Consider the following 21763-nt stretch of genomic DNA (forward strand, 5'->3'; position numbering starts at 1 on the left):
TCATTGTACTCAGGTCGACGCTGTGGAAAATAGGTTTACGTCCCTTGTCACCCAACAATGTCAAGAGAGTTTCCTACTTGGTCGAGAAAACAGGAAAAATTTCTGATTTAAATTAAAATATATTTCTGTTGTGTATATTATAAATATTGACTCGAGGCTTTCCTCTCATACTAATGAATATATACGTCTCCCCAACATCCACCCTGAGTGATCCAATCACTTCAATCAATCAATCAATCAATCAGTACTATTCAACAGATTGTCCTGACTGATGTTACACGACAGAGTTTGGTTTATGTACCAACAGAAAGGCTGGAGGCAGGAAAGCCGTGTGACCTCTGACCTCTTCCTGTCGCTGCCTGATTCTCACCATCAGGCTCAGAAGCAGCATGAAAACAGTGATGATGACCTCAGTGATGACCTCAGTGATGACTGGGCGGTCAGCGCCCTCCTCAGGGTAAAGGTCAAGGATCACGTTTGTGTGTGTGTTGACCTAAGTGCCAGCATGTCACCTCACATAGTTTATGGACATCACCCTGAAATCGCTGCTTAATGTTGGGAGTTCAGATTCCAAGAGTCACAACATATACGTTCCTTGATGTAAGAAGGAGAAGTGGAGGAGGAAGAGAGTCAAGGACCGCACGGGATTGATGGTGAGAAAGGAGGGAGGGGACGGACTTTGCCAGATTTATGACACCGTGAGAAAAGAGAAGCTTCATCCCAACTCTTTTGGTTACAGGGTCTTACATAATGACAGGTTAATGACCGAGAGAAGGAAGAGAGAAAGAACGACAGAGGCATGGAAACAAAAAGATAAAAGACAATTGCTGAGGAGGAGAAATTGACACGCAAGAGGAAGACAGTGATAAAGGCGCGAGTGAGGGTTATTCCATAGGTTCACGCGAGTGCACGTATGCAGAGGGTGAGATAAGGACAGAAAAAAGCTCAAAGTCCAAAAACAAGAGAAACAAACAAAGAGTTGAAAGAGAAAGACAGAAAAACTGTAAAACTTAAAGAGAACTTCAGAACGTCCAGTGATATTTTTCTATAAAAAACCCTGAAACTTTTTCTTTTTCATGTTCGGTTCAACTTTAAAAAAAATAAAAACTCCACACTGCAAAAGAACCAAACCACGGGTCAGTAAATATTTTCAAATCGTCAAAGAACGATATTTCTATCATCGTTAATATTCTCTTTTGTTCTGGATGATAATTTCAAGGTAACTCCGGGGTCAAAGTTACCTAATGTTCACCGTCCCTGTTAAATGGATCAACAAATAAAATGAATAACTGGCCGTGCCTACGTGTTCAGTTAAGATCAGGATCTCCGAAGAAGAAAAACACTTGGACGATGAGGTCAGAGGATGGGACACGACGAGGCAGCGGGAGGAAGACAAAAAGTGAGGGGATGAAGAATGTGAAGAGAAACACAAACACAGGGCGCAACACATAACCACGGTAACCAGGCGCTTAATTTTAACCCCAGCTGTTCGTTGCCATAGATACCTCTCAATTAGCAGGAGGACCCCTCCCCTCCTCCACGCCATCCCATCCTCTGGCCTTTCATTGGGGCACTTGACCCGAGCTACTGAAAAAGCTGTAATTATCAGGCCGTCAGAGACGTCTGCGGCGTCCTCGCTGCCATGACGTCAACATTTACATTCAGTGCGGTGAAGGTCTCAGCGTCAGAGGCCTCTTTTCATTTAGCTTTTTCTTCAACCTGACAGTCTCGAGGGGACACATGATCGTTTCCATTCAGGCCAACTTTGTCACCTCTAACCCTGACACCTCTAATCAATGTCCGGATCAACGCCGAAAATGTCTGTTATGTGGAAATAGTGAATCGAGAATAAACTCAGCATTACAATCTTCTGGAATATAACCAAAGTGAAAAAGGTCCAAATCGTAACATCTGGTCCGCCCCTCTGATAAATCCTGAATGAAAGCAGGTCTGTCTCTGACTCAGTCTGAGGTCTTAATGGTTCTGTGGTAAAACTGTCCTGAGGTCAGCTCGTTAAATGTATTAAGTAGCCTGGATGAACAGTAAAAACAAAAAAAAAAACTCCTTCTCGCTCATGGGAAGCTTTGACTTTCATTTTATTTCTGTGTGTATCTGTTATTGTGTGTTGTACAGAGGGCAGGTGTGTGTTTGCTTGTGGAACTCAGAGAGACAGCGGAGAATTGTGTATCTTTTCAATATGTTCACACAATCGTGCACACATGCGACAACGTGGAGGGAGATCCACCTCAGCCTCCAACCTCCGAACCTCGTCATCGAGACCTCCAGCGAGTTTTTGATTCGTTGCTGCGCCGACAGCAGAATGAACAAACCAACAGATCCAAGCAAGACGACGCTGAGTCAGAGAGTGAGATGAAAACACGTGGTGCAGAAAAACCAAACAACTGAAGCTGATATGAGAAAAATGAGGAAGAGAAAGTACAGATTTGCCTTCAGCCACAGAAACACGACCACAGACCACAGCGCCGTCGGCCCCTCGCTGTACACTCTGTAAACTCTGCAAAGACGGTCCCAGCTTGACCATGAGCAGAAAACACAGGACGAAGACCAATCAGGTTAAAGACGCCTCGAAGTGTCCCAGCATGAGACATCAAAAACTCTCAAAATAAATCTGAATAAATTCCTCCAGGCATCATGAGAGAACAGCGTCACACGTCTATTTTCTCTTCCCACAGCCTCACAGATATCTTCTCTCCGTCATCTCTAACTTCTCTAAAATCTGACACTGTGTAAATTACAGACTCGAGACCAGCCGGCTCCGTGTCACACTGAGATAACACTACGTTTCCCACGCTGTCTCCCCCCCCCCGTCTCCAGGAAGCAGGGCCCAGCCGAGCAGGGTGGAGCCTGCAGGCCTCAGTGGTGTCGAGGGAACGACAGGAAGTGGAAGAAGCTACTTCCTAACATGACAACAGCAGGAGCGAAGAGATGATACAATAAAGAAGATTCTAGTTATTCAATTCATACTGAGTTGGTTTAAATACTATTTAACTTATGTTTAGTGATAGACTCAGTCTTTCATTATGTTTTATTACATATTTTTAATCTATAATAAGATAAATTCCTGAAGTCCTGAAGTGAAATCATGACTGTATAAATATAAATATAAATATATCTTTGCATGAGTAAGACCTTATTTTATCTTATTCATGGGAAACTGCATCACGCTCACCAGAGGTCTCGTCAATATTTAATTTAATGGTAGTCAAAACATCTCTGCCCCTCCGACCTTCACCATTCGTCTCGGGCACAAAGATCTAAGTCATGAGACCTAAAAATAAACACTAATCTATTCTGCCTCTCCAGAAGTCATAACTCATTAACATGACAATCCAAAAAGTGAAGCGTTATCACGAGGTTCACCGAGTGTGCCCCGAAGTAACGTGAGAATCTCTCAGGGAATCGAAAGTGTCGTCGAAACAGTTATAGACTCATATTAATTCTGATTGCGGGGCATCGTATCATAATTCATCAGAGACAGAGACAGAGACACACCTGCTGGAGTCAAATCATGTGAATGTCCCATAAATATTAAACCACAATAACACTAACGCTCATGTGAGAGCCTGGATAACAGATGAGTCATCAACAGTATGCAAGGTTTAAAAGGCAATAGTGTTGAGGGAAGATAAACGGAGAGAGGGAGAGAGGGAGGGAGAGAGAGAGCAGGGGACAAGGACAAAGAGCCTGTCACTGCAGAAAGTTAGAGCCAAACTCCATTTATCCAGGGAAGCAAAATCAAGAATGAAATGCACGTAAACAAAATAACTGCGCACAAAAGAAAGAACATCGCTGACCCCACCAAAAACATCTTAATCAGGGGGACGGAGGAATTTAAAAACCAGCTCCACGGGACAACCTTAGAAAAACTGAACTGGTGCTGAGATCATATTCATTCCCTCTGTGGAACAACGTGGACCTGATGTACCCAGAACTAACGGAGGAGTGGAGGCGATGCCAGGAGGCAGAAGAAAAACAACCTGAAAGTCAGAGGTGCCACAGTGAGCGGAGGCTGTGACATTTTCAATGGTTCTCTGTTGTGCCTTGACCTTTCAGTTCTCCATCACGGCTCCGTTCGGGGGGATTTGGAGCTGTGAATGAAAGGCAGGTTGAAGCGGAGAGGGATGACGAAGGTAAACTGAAGAACATTCCTCTCTCACGTCCCTTCAAGTGTCCTCTGTCCGTGTTCGCCGGAGTCAAGAGAGTGAATTAGATGACGAGGCCAAAGAAACAGTAACAAACAAAGAGTAGTTCAGGGATTTAACTAAAACCTCGACTCGCTGAGGAAAAGAGTTTGACATTTTGGGAAATCTGCTTTTTTGATTTGAGGATTATTGAGATTGATGCGACTCTCATGTCCCGTGTGAGCGTTCTGTCGTATACTCTGCGCTCAAAGCTTGAGGATACGGACCAAACAGGCGTTTTGCAGCCTTTTCACCTCCTCCTGTCCTCGCCTACGTCAGACACACACACACACACACACACACACACACACACACACACACACACACACACACACACACACACACACGCTAATTACATGCAGAAAACGTCCCCTGTCCTGTGTAATTACAGCCGTGTCAGAGCAGGGAGAAGGTTAGAGAGTCATGGCTGAGACTGAGGGTGATGTGGTGAGAAAGTGTGAAGACACACACACACACACACATTCACTGCAGTGAGGAAGTGCAACACAAATTCAAAATAAAATAAAAAGCCTGATAACATCATGAAGTGAGAAGTAATACTATGACAGATCCGTCCTATGGGGGGTGCTACAGCCCAATCAGCTGCATTGAGGGGCTCTAGTGGGGGTGGGGGTGGGGGCGGGGGGGGGGGGTCAGTTAAAAGTAGAGTGTGACACATTCAGATACTGGCGCAGGTTGACATGTGTGACTTTAACACTGCAGCTCTGCAGGAGAGAGGTCGAGGAGGCCGCACCCAACAGGCTGAGCGCTGATAAACACAGGAGGAGGCTTATCACACTCAACACATCTGGGTGACTGCTACTGGAAACATGTCTGTGTGTGTGTGTGTGTGTGTGTGTGTGTGTGTGTGTGTTCTCCTTCTCTCCCCTCACTCGATGGCGGAGGTTAAAACCCGGGAAAGCAGAGATGCAGAGTTACGCCCATGAACAAAACAGCAATAACTGTAAAAACATATATGTCTGTTAATCTCAGTGCATTTGTTGAACTTAATTCAACCCCACATTTAAAAACTAATATATTAGGGCTATATCAGGCTACGATTCACAATGTTGCACTCAGCACAGCGAGTCAGCAATATGCTGCTGTGTTGTAATGTTGTAATATGCTAAAGGTGAAGCTGCCGTGTTTAGAAGGAATCGGAAATCTACCATTTGTCTTTCCTGACATATTCTGGAATCTCCAGTGTCTGAACAGTTAACAGAGAAATGCGGCAGGTTTGATATTCACCTGCTCGCTCCACTAACTCCTCCTCTGTTTAAATCCGTCAGCCGCTCTGACATGAACGTGGAGACAAACCAGACATTTATGTAACCTGATCAACAGGCTTTGAAGTTCAGACGGGCAGCTCGTCTGCGTGTGACACAAAACGATAGGAAGCTTCTGAACAGTTTGTTCAGTCAGAACTAATTATCTGCCTTAACAGAGCTGGAGTGCAATGAAGGCCTCGAGCAGCAGCGCTCCACCGATATGGATTTGTTTTGAGTCAAAATATTTGGAGACATATCTCTGATAACGTGTTATTATGACATCAGCCAAATCAAACGCAGGAACCGAAAGGCTCATATCATTTATATCTGCCGACGGATAAATCAGTCGACTGAATCGTTAAAGGTTTGATTTGTCTGAGCGCTCTGTTACGAACATGTTAAAAATGAATCTGCAGCTTCAGGCGGCAGTGATTTCAGTATTTTAGTTACTTCAACAACCATTTCACTTAGAAGGTGAAATGGAAAATAGAAATCACTGACCTGAGCCCACACTGCGTCAAACGTGGAACACGGTTAAATCTAATAATCAATTTACATCGAACACACTCTGACATGGTTTGGCCTCCACTAGTTTATTTCTTTCCACAAAAACAAAATCCCCAACAGACTGTCTCCAACATCAGCTTCTGATCTCACGGTTTCAAAAGCTGATTCAGATATTTTTTTTTAAGCTATTCTGGGATATTCTGGAACCTTTGCTCCTACAGAGGTTTCAATGGATCCGTTTAAACCATTAATAGTAATTGAAGCATTGAAGTCGAGGTAATGTTTTTTCCTGCATGGATTACTGAAGATAAAATATGTGCGCACGAAGCCAATAGAACGACCACAGTAACCACGGAGTTAATCCGGCCGGTGAGAGCATGCAGTCTGATCTGTGAGTTTTATGTCTATTTACAGAGTCGTGGTTTTGTGTTGGACTCAGAATCTGTAACAGAGAAGAAACAACACAGAGGAAGGGAGACAGACCAACAATGAATTCTGACAGCTGATGTAGGAGGATGTTAGAAATGTGCTAATTCACATCTCAGATGGAACGTGAGAGGTTAATACTGTCGGCCTCTCAGTTAGAGTGGAAGCTGAGGGGATGAGAGGTGTGTGTGTGTGTGTGTGTGTGTGTGTGTACATCAGTTTTGATTTGGGGTTTTTGCTGTTATGTTGTTTTGTGTTATAAATGACATATTAATTGGTTGTGTGTGTTTTATTGGGATTTTCACTTAGCAGGGTTAGTCTGGTGGAGAAGTCAAGTCTAAGTGACACAAATGAACTGTGCAGACACACACACACACACACACAAACACACAATCACACACTGCACTTACACTCATTCTCACTTCATCTACCTGCTGTCCTCCTGTCCTCTGTCTGCAAACACACACTTGCTCATCAGCCACATGTCCCGTCCTGTCTCACAGGTGGACCTGGCGTCCAAACAAGGCGATAACTTTACACCCTTTGTATTAACCTGATGTCTGAGACGTCCAAACTCTGGTCCCCTCCCTGGAAACACAAACACGTGCTGCAGCAGCAGCAGCAGCAACAGCAGCTCCCTCTTATTAAGGTAATGTTCACAGCATGACACCACTTCACACACACACGTCATCAATATAATCACATCAGAGGCCTTAATTTAAAAACATGTTTTTCAAGATATTGACGATATTTTGCGTCAAAGCAAAGAAAGAAGTAAAAAGAGGTATTTATAATCCACACATTTATCCCTTCAATCCAAGTTAATCTAATTCACAAACAACCTGAAACCCATGACCGGGTCGGCAAAAGACAAAGTCACAACAGCAGAGACAACAATGGAGTCAATGTTAGGTTTAGAACAGAGTCAAAAAGCACTCATATGACTGGATTATTATAAAGTGAGCCACACATGGCAGCTTACTGTTTTTAACCAGAGTCGCTGCCTGGGAGCGGCTGGTGTGAGCTGCTGGAACAAAGGCTCCTGTATGTGGCTGGAATAAAGACTGAGGTCCACTACCACCTCCTCCTCCCCACCGCGAAAACCCAGGACACAGTTTATTTAAACGTAAACCGTGGTGCGTTGAACATCATGTCATACACAAGCATCGCTGAAAAACTCAAAACTCTGAGTTGAATGCCGTGGGTTCACCACTTCAAGATGAAAGAGAACAATTAGGCCCATACATTACATCTTGAAATGCTTTTAAAACATGAGACAGACTTTGTGTGATTCAAAATACAAAACCCCATAAAAATAAAGCCTGATTAATGTATAAATGACTTCATGTCTGCTGATGATAAATGAGAGGAGACGGACCCTGAAGCCCGTTGCACAACGTTTCAAGCAAACATGTCGTTCAACCTGGAAACTGAATTATGTTTGTAAGTAGAAATATTGTCAAATAAGTAAGAAATAAAGAATATTAGGCATCAACACAACTTTCTACGATAGTTTATGTCTATGAGGAAATGAAGATTCAAGGCTGGGCTACAAGCAGCTGGAGGAACACGGAGTCACATAGGAAACATGTGAATAAGCAAACATACGCCTCCCTGATGGTTTGGTCACAGTGACACACACAAACACACACACACCTCTTCTCCATTCATAAAGTTCAAAAATACAACACAGACACTCTGTCAGAACTGTAGCAACAAAATGAACTGAACACTTACAATTATTTAATTAATTAAAAGCTTTCGAATATCCGACAAAAGTGAACTGAGAAGCTGTAACCAGGTTTTCTTTCTTTACTAATGGATCTGTCCTAAAAGTTGATTTATTAATTTCCTGTTCGTCGATTACGTAGTTAACCAGCTAATCTAAATGAGCGACGAGAGGGGATAAGGAATCCGTGGTGTACGTTGATCCTTGGTTCATGAACGTGAAAACATGACCCCGCTGTAGCACCAGGGGCACTGACACAGATGTGTTCTGACACAGAGACACGGAGGTACACAAAGAGACGGGGGGGGCGGTGGATCTGAAGCACACTCAGATAAACAAGTCCAACGTGCTGCGTCACGTGACCCTGCAGCCAACAGGTAGAGAGAGTGAGAGCCGCAGATAAAAATAGAAGCTGTCAGCCACTCCGCCTTAAACAAATCGTGACCAAACTCCTCGAGCGGCCGCAGCCTCGAACCCATTCACACACCTTCTCCTCCCCACCTCCCCTCCCCCGTCAAGCAGCTATTCGTCCGACCATCGGCCTCCTGTGGCAGGTGACTGCAGATAAACACAGTCTGAAACAATGCACAGCCAGGAGAGGACCACTTGTCCCTTCAGTTCTGAGGAAAAACATGTTGCTGGGCCCCTCGCTGCTGGAGGTGGAGGGTGTGGACGAGGAGGTGTGAGTGGATGCAGATGGCAGAGGGGGGGGGGTTTAGCACCAGGGGAGGTCGGGCTAACGCCACGTAAAGAAGAGCAGCATCGGAGTCGGTGGTTCTTTGACAAGCTCAACGAGAATTATCACGATGAAGAAACAAAACTGGAGACTGAGGCTCGTTCTGAACTCTACAACTCAAATGTTTCCTCAACCTGCAGTTATCCAACTCAAAGATAATTAAAGTTGCTGTTTAGCTCACCACTACATCTGTTGCATAATACTCTAACCCACAAAAAGTGTGTACATGCTCTGTACTTCAGCTTGTGGGATCCCGTGTTGGACAATTAATTACATTTGTGATGATTACGTTTCCCCACTGGTGTTAAAAGTGGTTAAAGAGTTTAACCTCAGCTGTAATTTCAGGGGGTTAAAGGAGATTGTCTGTGATTGTGAACGGGCCTGACACGTTCTGCTGTAAGGCCTCAGACGCAGCAGCTGCTGGGGGGGTTCGGGGGGTAACTGTGGCACATTATATCACAAAGACACAAGTAGCAGCAGGTGTAACCACAACTACTATATAAGAGACAGAGGAGGGGACGGGGGGGCAGTATTTAAATGTGAACGCAGATTGTTGAGAGGCTCCGACCGACAGAGAGAAAACGTTGATGTTCACGAGGATGAAAGATAAACTCTGCTGTGTCTAAATATTAAACTGATGCTGATTGAACAACAAGGAAAATACTGTAAAGGCTAATTTCCATCTGTTTTCCCTATAGCCAGTTCTTTGAAGAGTCACCTGTCACATGTAACTACATCTCCACGTGAAGCACAAACACACATCTTCCAAAATAACTAAACAAAACAAATCTAGATTCTAGTTTTTTCCAGAAGTATCTGAAGCAGTGAATAGAAAAGAGGCGGAGATCTTTGTCTTAGTCACCAACGCTGGTCGTTGTCCGTCAGATTAAAAACAGGAGCTGTGGGAGAACATTGCTCACGATGATGTTCTAGATTCACAAGTCGCTAAAGGTGATTGAGATTTTCAGCTCATACAACGCACGACACTCCTAAAACATTCAACGTACACTTCAACGTCTTCCCGACTTTCTGCTCACGCACTAGGTTTTCTGAGAATTTATCCCTCGGGCCAGTTTGCGCTACGCTCCGCGAACTGTTGCGATAACAGCTGCAGAAGCGAAGCGTCCCTGCTGGCTCCTGGTCGTCACCCGACACTTCAACAAACCATCCTGCTGTTGTCTCTTCTCTTGTCTGCGACCATACACGTCTGATTTCTTGCCAGCGACAACGAAGATCAAGTGTCACACGGACGACAAAAAAAAGAAACACAGAGATGCGTCCGGTAACCCGACGCCACACCCACAGCTCATACAAACAATTTGTTTCTGGGGCTAATTAGGAGCTTACAGGGAGCAACAGATAAATGTTGATGAAGACCCCAGGGTGCCGTTAATACAGTCGACAGCACACGTCGACATCGCTCGCCAACGTGAAGGAGGCGGCCGTGCGTCCTTCAAACTGACCCGTTATCTGTTACCATACAGTAGCTGAGTAGGTAAACACAGATAGACGTGCGTGAACTGTACACGACAGAAATGTGACGTCTCTGAGGCGACCATTAAGTTTGATCACTTACAGTCACGGCACATTAAAAATAAATGTTATCAGCACAAAGCCTCCAACCAGGCTCAGTACAAACTAAAGTGCTGGGTCATCTAGTTTAGTCGCAGGATCTCTGGAGAGCAGGTATGACTTCTTTTTGGTCCAACCCTTAGTATAGTTTAAAGCTGATTCACCGATGAGCAATCCACATGTGCCCCATGTCACAGCAGTGATATCACACCTCAATCCTCCAAACACAGGTAACACAAGATAAGTTCCTGGTTCTATAAAAGTGATACAGCCGCCATAAAGTTGCAGCAATTATCATTAGAGTTTGATAACGTTTCCATCATCACAACAGGTTTAGATATTACTTGGTGAAAAGGGGGAACCAACCTCGTTTCTCCTCCAGATCCTGGAGGAACTGTCTGTAAGCAGCCGTGGAGCTCATCCCTCCCTCCCAGAGAAACGACAGAGAGAGAGAGAGAGAGAGAGAGAGAGAGAGAGAGAGAGAGAGGTGGGAGCAGACGAGTGAGAAAAAGACAGAAACGATCAGAAGAAGTTGAGGGGAAGTGGTGAGAAATTCAAGCAAAGAAGGAGGGGAAAGAAACCTCACGCAAATAAATAAATAAAGGTGAGGTGGTGACGTGAGGTGAGAGCAGAAAAGAAGGAGTAAAAACTGAAGGAGGAAGAGGAGGGAGAGAGAGGAAGAGTGCGGAGGAGGCTGCGATTAATCTGTGTGGCCCGTCAGGATCCAAGCTGTCAAAGAAGAGCCCTCCTTAACAGAGCAGATAATCCCTTCATCTCTCACTCGCTTCTTTTCTTCTCCTGTCAGTGTCGTCGCCACCTCGCCGGGTGTGTGAGCGTGAGCGTGAGTGTGAGTGTGTGTGTGTCGTGGTGAGTGTGGCAGTGTGTTAGCTCTAAGCCGGATAGAGGAACTGGACTTTGACCACAAGGCGGGTGATGTCACTTCCACAGCCAGACACATGTGCTTCGCTTGCCTCTACGTCGAGCGCATGTATGTGTGTGTGTGTGTGTGTGTGTGTGTGTGTGAGAGAGAGAGAGAGAAGGAAACTGAAAAAAAAAAAAAAGTAGGCGTGTTCTTATCACTCAAGTTTCTCAGCTGTGAGGTTTTACTTTTCAAAGCCGAGCGGCGTGTTGGCACTGGAGTGTGTGGATGAATGTTTGACTGTCTCACATTTGTCATTCAACCTGCTTCACATCGTCTCGTGTGTGTGTGTGTGTGTGTGTGTGTGTGTGTGTGTGTGTGTGTGTGTCTCTCAGCTGCCTGTTGGATCAACATACTGCAGCAGATTACAGAGCAGCAGACGAGACGAGGTTCTCCCAAACACCCACTTTCCACTCGTTCTCTTATTTCACTGCACAGTCTTGCTCTCTCTATCGTTTGTAGTTTGCATACCGTCAATATTTTAGTTGACAGAACGCCTCTGCTCTCGTCTTTCACTCAGACACATTTACTACTGGAAGTTAAGTCACAAAGAAGCGGCTCTGCACAGCAAACGTACGAATAATTCAATAAAACGTTCAAATTCCAAACTACCAAGTAGAAAAATCCTGTTTGTTTCTTGTTATTTTACTTTGATCTGAACTTCGTTGATTTATCTCGTTATTATCTCTGTAAACAGACGATTTGGACGCAGGAAGCGTTTTAATTTATTTTTTGGTTATAAGCTGATAGCAGATCAGTGTGGATTCGTCAAAATGTCCTTTGGACAGAAAAAACACCTGGAAAAAGTATCACAGACTGTGTTTTGTGTAGAGCAAAGCTTTGTGTGATGAAAGAAGCTGGACGGACGGCAAACAGTGAGCAGAAGATGGAGTCTTGGCCCGGACGTCCACAACAGACGCCCTCAAATATTGGCCGTTATCATCAACGGATGAAAAACCGGTGGGTGCACAGACTGGTAACAGAGAAATCTACATAGCATCAGAAAAGAGAAAATTCCCAGACTAATTTCCCACAGGCCGGGGTGATGTTTCTGAATCACTTCATTTCATTCAAGATGTTGAATTAACGATTGTTTGGACGACACAAAAGCTGCGAATTCTCAGATTTCAGAAACAATGATCGGGAAGATATTAGTTAATAGATGATTTAATGATTTCAGTAATTTCAGGAGACCTTAAAGATGAAAGTGATAATTCAGTGGACTCAAGTCACACTCACACACACACACACACACACACAGGGTTTAGAGAAGGCCAGACGAGGTCTACTTCCATAGCAACCAACAGCTTAACCCCAAATACTTGTACTGTCTTCCTTCACTTCAGGACCACTTGTGAGATATCGAAGTAACAGTGGGAGAGAAGTGGCTTTGAAAGCTTCCATCCGTCCACACACTGTGAGAAGTGTGTTTATGAAAGGGGTATAGAATAATGGTACAGTGTCGGAGCTGCTCAAGTTCACACCAGGCTACAGGAAGCTGATTACAGAGAAGAAGAATTCAAGTTTCATGTTCAGTCCGGGATCGACTCAGTTCACTGTTTCCCCTTAGTGTGCATTCAATGCTGCCATTCTGTGCAGATATGATTCGACCAACGTGTACGGAGGAAGCTGGACCACAGTATGAAAACATCTCTCACACACACACAGACACACACAGGTCCATAATCCTGAGCAGATAAAGCAGAGGGACAGTTCAAAGCTAACGCGCTCTTTTCATCAACTCTTTTAAGACGAGAAATCCTGACAGAAAATGTGGAAAAACTGTTCAGCGATCCTGAACGCTGCCCTGAAGCCCTCTCTTTCACATGACCCTGTCAACAGCAGCCCCGCAGCATCAAAGCCAACCCTGGACACACACACACACACTTATCCTCAGCCCATCGTCACACACCAGGCCAGAGAGGGGCGGTGGTGTGACTGGTAACCATGACAACAGCAGAGCCACAAGTTCCCGGTGTGTTTTTCCACCTTCTCCACTCGTTTCTGTGGGTTGAATAGAAGGAGCCAGCGCCTGGCAACACACTGTAAACTGGTCCCGAGGTGTTAACGGTTAACTTCCAACAACAGAACCGGGAAAACAAAGCGTCAGTACACGGGGGGGAAATATCTGACCGGGAGCAACAGCAAAGAGCAGCGAGCGTGTGAGGAACGCACACGTCTGGAACAGAGGCTCAACTCAACAGGAAGCATAAAAGATGAGCTTCGGCACCATGAGGTCAAACATCCAGTGGCTTCAGCAAAAACAATAAAGAGACGGTATTTGATTTGATGGCTGCGTCAGATTATTTACCTTTGGTGGAGGAAGTCGGCAGAGACAGCAGCAGCAACATGGAAGAGAAAAGAAACGACATCTGGTTAGACTGCAAGTGTGATTCAAACAATTTGTTTCATGAACCAAAGATCTCAGAGGAACAGAAACTAAATCAATGTTTACAAAGTGTTGTTTCTTTAGTTTGTCTCTTTCCATTGTGAGTGTGTGTCTCTTTTTTGCACTCGCAACCCAGTGTCTCCATGCATTTAAAAACACGTGTTTCTGTATGTGCACTCATACATATGTGCGATACACATAATCATGCCAGGCAATTTGTGTTTCAGCAGCTGAAGTGAAACCGTGTGCAGTCAGCGGCACACAGACACACACACACACACAAAAGCCCCTTTTTTAGGAAACCCCTGAAGAAAACCCCTTATGAAGTTGTGAAGTCTGTTGTATTGTCAGTTTAATGCGTCGTCATGAAGCCGACAAACGAAAGATGCTTTTCATTTCTGGAATTTTTTCTGAGCTTCATTTTTGTCTAAATCAGGAGAAAAAATTGCTGCAGACGCCCAGACGTGAGCGTTTCACATCTTTTCACGTGTGTTTCATAGCAACGCAAATTGCTTCTCCGGGGGAAGTGAAGTCTAAATGTACTGTGAGTATAAGTCATTTAATGAATAGAGCCACGGCTGAGAAGTCGCTCAGTGCGAGAGAAGAGGAGGAAGATGAAGTATGAAGAGGAGACCTGTGAAACAACTTTGGGTCTCTGCCACAGAGACGAACACAAAACACAAGAAGGATTCATGGGGAAACCACAGAGGAGAGAAATGTAAGCTCTGTTCTGGGCACTGTCACGACTGAATGTGACTGACTGAGTGAAAAATGAAGGAGAGAGAAACAGATAGAATATCAGAAAGGAGGTGAAGAGAGTATGATTTTCTACAGAGGTGGCCAGGGGCTCTCTCTCTCTCTCTCTCTCTAACACTGTATATCTCATCAAAGAACTCAGGGGGGGGAGGGAGGAAAAGGAGAAACAGATTTCTGCAGATGCATGTAGGTCAGTGCACAGTCAGTACAGTAGGAAGAAAACAAGAAATGACAACTGAGGCAGACGAAGGAGAGGAAGAGGAACATAATGTGGCACCGGGATGCAGAGAAATCAGGATACGTGAATCCAGGCCTCTGAATCCTGAGCAGAAGTGAATTCAACACCTTTGCAAAAAACGAAATGACGCAAAAAAGCCGGCGGACAGTTACAACGAATGACCAGTGTAAGAAAAATTCCACCAAGGAGCAATAATAATATCTTGATGCATTTAAAATACGTGATAAAGAACTTTTTTAACCCATCGTGGTCTTAATCCTGCTGACAAACAAACACACACTCTCTCTGTGTGTGTGAGCGTAAATGTGTGTGTGTGTTTCACACCCCCCGAGCTGCATCACCTGATTTGTCATATTTCACCAACCACTAGTTGAAAGTGATTCTCAGCCTTTGTTTTACCAAGCGTAGCGTTTCTCACCAGATCAGCCACCCCCCCCCCCCGACTCGTGACGATTAAGTTCAGATTCTTTTCTCGTCACCTTTTTTTTTTTTTTTTTAATTCCGAGACGGACAGATTACATAACGTCACGGGATTGTCAGTGTGTTGCTGTGAAGACATGATTTAAGTTAAGTCCAAAACATCAAGATAGTTTTTTAAAAAGCAAATATTCTCGAGGGGCTTTTGTGCTGAGAATTTATGTGCAGATCCTGATTCCTGGTCTGAGACGAGTTATTGGGCCCACGAGCAATTCTGCAGCTGCTGTGATGTAACTTCACGAAGTCTGTGGAGTCACTAGTAACACACACACACAGACACACACTCACACACACACAGAGGGAGGAGCAGCTAAATAACCCCAGTCATCCACGACAGGCCCCAACAAGTCCACCCACAAACCATTACATGAGCTGCAGTGTAAGAGCAGCGGGCTGCAGCAGCAAACATCACATTAAAAGCATTTCTATAAGAAATTTTCCATCTGACTTTGTCTCCTACATGTGACAGAAACATTTGAAACATTAGAATCTGTAGCTGTGGGTTGTCATACTTTCTTAAACAAATCAGATCGGTCATTGTTGAGCCTCAAATATGTCCAGTGCTTCTAAATATAGTGCAGCTGAGGGGAAAATTGTTATGAAGGAACATTTTTTGCTTGGCCCACTGAAACTGCAGTCAATGGTTTCCATCATTCTAATGAAGCTTATTATCCACAGAGACTGCGGACCATCGTCGGGACTCTTTAAAGACAACGGAGGCCGGAGGACGGAGGGACAGAAGCAGAGTAAATGTCAGTGATCCACATCTGTTCTGTTTTCCAGCAGCAGCAGTTTGCTTTTTGTTAAACGAACACGAAACGTCGCACAAGCAGAGAGACACAATGGTTGAACAAATAAAGACAGAAGCACCACAGAGACTCTGATTTCATTGACAGAGAGATTCAAGAGAAAACACAAACCACCGGAAAAGGCAGCGGAGACAAACAGAGCAAAGATCAACTGCTCAGCTTGATTCGTCAAACTGACGTTTACCGTCAATGTTAGAATTCGGATAAATGCGAAACAATCATATCAGGCTCTGTGCGATGAAGCTGTAACCAAAATACACACCGACGCCTACATGATCACACACAATCATCTGGAACATCTGTTTTACACGTCATTAGTGTTTCAAGCTTTTAATTGGGACCTTTCCAGAACCTGGAGATGAAAATTATAAAGTATGACTGCTCGTTGCTCTCTCTCCTTCAGCGTCCTGTCGTAGATCGACTGTCTCTTCTCAAATGAAGGTGTCAAACGTTTAAAACAATGTTTGAAACGTCTGATGTGCTGTAAGAAACCCACATAAAATGAATTCAACACATGCACATCATTTAAAAACCTGCTGCCTTGACACACACACATTATGTCACACATCTAGATATGGTAAGTCTGAGTGCATCACAGAACCCGTGACAGCATTTCACCAGAACCAGGATTATGTCAGATCTGATTCTTGCTCATCAAACGTTGCTAATTTGAGAAACACCATCACAAACATCTACGTCAGCTTTCTGCCCGTGATGTGGAGGAAACATCTCAATTTAACTTCTACTGAGATGAGAAGAAGCTGTTGCTCACAGAAGGTCGTTGGTGTCTGATTCAGAAATACAATCGGAATATATATATATGTGCATTAGTCAAAGATAGATGCTTTTGGAATGGAGTCAATAAATTCAATAAGCTGAGAGAGTAAACTACAGCGATGCTGTTTCTGAAGATTGGCCTTAATGTGGGAGTCCCCGAGCTGAGAGCGTTATTAAATATTCACACGTTCATATGCCAGGAGACGAGAGCGGCAGCCACCAGAGAAAAGGAAGTTAAAAACTAAAAAGAACATTTCCACCCAAAAACTTTCTATTTAAATTTTGACATTCATATACTTAGAAGTATTTATATTCAACCCTGGATTGTTTGAAAGGAGGAAAGTAAAGGACCCAGTTTCCTGCAGAACGCGCTGCCACAAGTAAACGGACGATTTAGGGAGAGTTTGCACAAACACAGTTGTGGTGATTCATCAGTTGTGATGAAAAGAAGCAGCGAGGAACACGAGTGTTGACTCAAACAGAAGCAGGAAGGATCTGCTGAAAGGCTCAGGACTCATGGACAGATTAAGGGTTTTTGTTTTCTCTTTGTTTTGGAAAAATGTAAAAGGGTGAGACATGAAACTTAACCAAGCTGGGAGGTCGGTGGGTGAGTCAGGAAGGAGCTACAGAAAAAAAAAAAAAAGAAGAAGAAAAGGAACATGATTGTGTATGTTTAAAAAAAACAAAAAGGAAATAACTCTATTAAAAGAGAAATCATTCACTGAAGACACACGCGGCTTCCGCTCGGCTGAAAGCTCCTCGTTTCATTACAGATGATAATTAATAAACCAGTCGTTAAACGGCCGAACTGAGCAGCTGGAGAAAGGAGACAGAGCAGGAGGAGAAGTGGCAGCAGGACACGAGGATAAGAGAGACACTGAGTGGACGGACAGAGCGGGAGACAGATTCTGTGGTATTCATCTCCCAGCATGCAGCAGAGTACAGTTACAGAATGGTGCGAACATCTCATCGCTCTCAGCTGTTGGAGGAGACAGTGGAAGTCCCCTCTCTTTAAAAGTCACCCCCACGCCGATACGACAATTTAAGAAGCAGCTATTTTCGGACTGCGTGAGCAACGAGGCGCCGGGTTGATCACTCATCCTGAATTTACAGCTTCCAAATGCAATTTACTTACTCGTGCCTCTGACTTTACTCCTACGTGTTGGCTTCTATTAAACTGTGAAGAGGTGGAGACATGATGGAATTAAACGAACACATTTGTTTTTCGGAGGCAACGTGAATTCAATAATCATATTTTTTAGTCTCTGCAGCTGTTTTGTTTTCTCAGAAGTTTGTTCCTTCATTTAATTTTTCTTTGGATCAAAACGGGTTTTTATTTTGTAAACAACCGGTAATTTAATTGTATTAATCTAATTTAATTTCTAAAGTATATTAAGTGCCTAATGTAACTAATGTAAAAATTATCAGATCAAACCAATCAAGCAAAAATATATAACCACTCCCCTGCTGGCTGATAACTTAACTCCGCCCCTGACAGAAGATGTCTCAGTGCACACCCTGCAATGTGACGGCCGTCGGTCACAATGCTCAACATGTAAATACCGATGTGACTGCACCCATGTATGCAGCAGACCCCCCCCGACACACCCGGTTACCACAAACAGCTGTGGAATACATGGGGGAGGAGGGGGAGGAGGGGGAGTCATGACAGCCAGGGAGTGTCTTCACGTGTCAGGGTCAGAGTGTGATGCCGATATTAGGGAGTAAAAAAAATATCAACGTCAATACAATGATTCCTCACACGTCGTGATCCAACTGTAATGGAGGTGTAATAGTTTAATATAAACACACAGAACTTGAATTAGGGCTTATTTATGTTTTTATGTAAACACACTCTTTGTTCTATGGAGTAAAAGTTTTCTTATCTGCAAACATTATAGATAACTTATCACACTTATCTCCATCTGTCACTTTACTGCTGCTGCCCTTCGAACCCTCATTACCTCAACTCGTGTTTACTTAGATTTTACTGAAGAACTTTACTTTAAAGGCCGATACCAACACGATAGAATCAACGTTTTTTTAAACATTTAAAGTCTTAATGTTTAATTCATGTGACAGGAACATGAGTTTAAACTATATAAAGCATTAACGATTGGAATCAGATTTCTGCTTCATCACTTCCTGCAGCTGAAGACACCAGTGATGAACTTGATGTAATCACGGTGAATCATCTCGACTGAGGTGGGTGGACTGATTGAGTCCATAGGAGCAGGGGACGTCCCGGCAGACTGGGTGTGCCGAGAGAGACAACTGGGCAAACTGCAACAACTGGGAAGCATATGGCATCCATATCACATTCCCCCCCACCCCCACACCCTCTCCATCAATCACGCTGGTCACATCCATCGCCACGTCCCTCTATACGTCCCTCTGTCGGCTCAATGCCACCAGGGACGTTGTCAGGATGGGCAGGGCATCCGTCAGTTGTTGTGGTGGCTTGTGTCCAGACGTGAGGAAGAATTTAACACTCAACACACACCTGCTTTAATCTCTAAGCTCCTCTGACTGCTGCCTTTTTTTTAAATATCTGGACATGGAAGCTTTTCATTCACGCGCCATCTGGCTGTAAACTGAGGCCCATCCCCTCCGTCCTCATTGTGTCATTTGAATATTAGAGGTGTGGAGAAGCTCGTCCGCTCCGACGTGGTCATGAGTTCACCAAGTTGCAAATTGTCTTCACTGAACAACACAGAGAGGAAAAATAATCTGCGCTCTCAGGCCAGCAGAAGCACCGGCCAGGTTGCCAACAGGAAATTGCGTCTCGGGATCCATTCCGTCGCTTGGGTTTCAATATTCAGTCCGCCAAAAGGAATTTGAGTCGAAGACACACGACAGCATTCCGACGTGTAAGTTAACCTCCAACGGTGAAAGCGCCGATTATACCGGGACAACGAGATGCAGTGTCACGTCACCGTCACAACCGGCATGATAACATAGTTAGGTCGAAGCGCTGCGTCAGTGTGACTGCGAGGCAGACGAATCATGAGGGATGGTTTTCACCCTCAGACAAAACAAAGACGACTTCTGGAGGAGAGAGGTACGGCTGCAGAGCGGATGCTACAAAAAAATAGGCCTTTGTTCATGTCCCTCTCACTCACTGGGCTCTTCCTGCTTCTCCACCTCCCTCCTGGTGTCTCTTCTCGTTCTTGTCCTCCCCCCCCTGGATCACAGAGTTTATATACATTACAGGTTAAACAGATTAGGCGGAAAACACGAGCTGCATGCTTCTGTCAGCAGCCCTCGTTCACACTCGTATACCACCGCTCTGCATTCCTGTTCACATTCCAACACACTAAGGTTTTGACTGGATGATGATTATAAAATCTAAGGAGGGACAAGCACTTAAGAGAAAGAGAGAACGCTAGAAACAGAGAAAGGAGAGAGGAGTTACATTTCTGTGTCAGGATGTATCAGCGCTGAGTTTGTACGATGTAAAGGGCAAAACTATTAGTTTGGGGTCACTGGACTAAAATGATTGAATTCCCAGAGTTCCCCTCAACATCTACACAGAATGAAAAAAATAAAGACTCAGCGTCCCTCAGAATCTGTTGACTGTAATCCCACCAAAATCCAACCAGGTCCACAGACTGTGTTGCAGGACCGCCTCAATGTTCTTTTCCCAGGTTCTGAGCTTTATGTAACACTAATGAACCTGTTCTTGCTTCAGACTCTTTTACGCAAAGAGTCATTCAGGCATCGAGTGGACTCCAGAGTTTCCCACAGGGTGGGAAGTTATTTGGCGGTTGACCCTGAGGGTGTATTCAGCATTCAATATCAAGAGCTGGAGGAGAAACCGACTGGACTCACATGTTTACTCAGGAACGCACACTAACGAACCCCAGAACGTTTGATTTGTCACTTTTAGAAGTTTTTCCACACAGATTTTTTGGCGGATGCACGACTACTATAGTTTCTTCCTCGACATAATCATGTAAAAACACAAACATGTGAAAGATTTCTGGAGCAAAAAACTGTTTTATCCTGCTACTAACACTTATACCACACTAACACACAGATAAACATTCGAACTTGACTTTCTGCTGGATTTTGAAGTTATGGGCGTGTCTTAAAAAACAAGGAGTAAGTATTTGTTTGCAATTTCCTGTTTTCTCCAGAGGGGAAACGAGACAGGAAAAGAAAAGAAAAGCAGGGCAGAGAGAGAGAGAGAGAGGGAGAGAGAGAGAGAGAGAGAGAGAGAAAGCTGCTCAACCTCCACCAGGGGGCTGAGTTCATAGGAGACGGATAGAAAAAAATGAAAGAGGGAGGGAGGAGAAAGTACAGTAAAGGTTAGAAAGAGAGGGACATACCAAATAGGGAAGAGAGGTAGACGTAGGAAGAGAAAGGTGGAGAGAGAGAGAGAGAGAGAGGGTGGTTTGAAGGAATAAAGGGAGAGATAAAAGCAAAGTGAGAAGAAGATATGTGAGAGCAGCCTCGTCTCCTCTGCGTCAGACATAAAGATTTCATTCATTCGCCTCGGACAAACACCGCCACTCTGTGCCCTCCTCTCCCCTCCTCCTCTCCCCTCTGTTCCTTTCTCTTGGCCTTTGTTGCTCTCACCTCCCCTCCTCCCTCTCACTCTCCCTCTCTTTTTCACCCTGCTTCTCCGTCCCCATTGATGTGAACAAAGTGAAAGGGAAATCGCACGGTGCAGAGCTGTGATCTAACTCTGCCCAAAACCCCAATCCCTTACACGGTGCTCAGAGGGAGGCGGCAGAGCCAGATCCACACTGGAGCCAGAGCTCGGACCCTGAGAGAGCTGAGCAGGGGGTGGGGGTGGGGGGGCACTGCAGCACGGCCGGTACAGCTGAGACCACAGGATCAGGTCTGATTGGCAGAACGAGGTCCCTGGAGGAGCCAGGGGTGATTCCTAACGGCCCCTCGCCCTAACGTCACACTGACCAGTTTCTTGATTGGGAATAAGGGAGCGGTGTGAC

The 21763-nt window shown here is 44.6% G+C and overlaps 1 protein-coding gene across 12 annotated transcripts in view; it reads right to left on the reverse strand.

Annotated features, from left to right (window-relative positions):
* macf1a (microtubule actin crosslinking factor 1a) overlaps positions 1–21763 on the reverse strand; it is a 165944-nt gene that overhangs the window by 115421 nt on the left and 28760 nt on the right. The window contains exon 1 of one of the 12 annotated variants that reach the window (XM_069516041.1): positions 10807–11361. The exons of 10 other annotated variants lie outside the window; for them this stretch is intronic. In XM_069516041.1, the coding sequence (XP_069372142.1) occupies positions 10807–10861 (55 nt within the window). In that variant the 5' untranslated portion in view covers positions 10862–11361. Of the gene's footprint in view, positions 1–10806; positions 11362–21763 lie in introns of those variants that run through there. One more of the 12 variants, XM_069516037.1, reaches the window with a different exon arrangement.

Source organism: Paralichthys olivaceus, chromosome 20, assembly GCF_024713975.1.
Source record: "Paralichthys olivaceus isolate ysfri-2021 chromosome 20, ASM2471397v2, whole genome shotgun sequence".
Taxonomy (NCBI): domain Eukaryota; kingdom Metazoa; phylum Chordata; class Actinopteri; order Pleuronectiformes; family Paralichthyidae; genus Paralichthys; species Paralichthys olivaceus.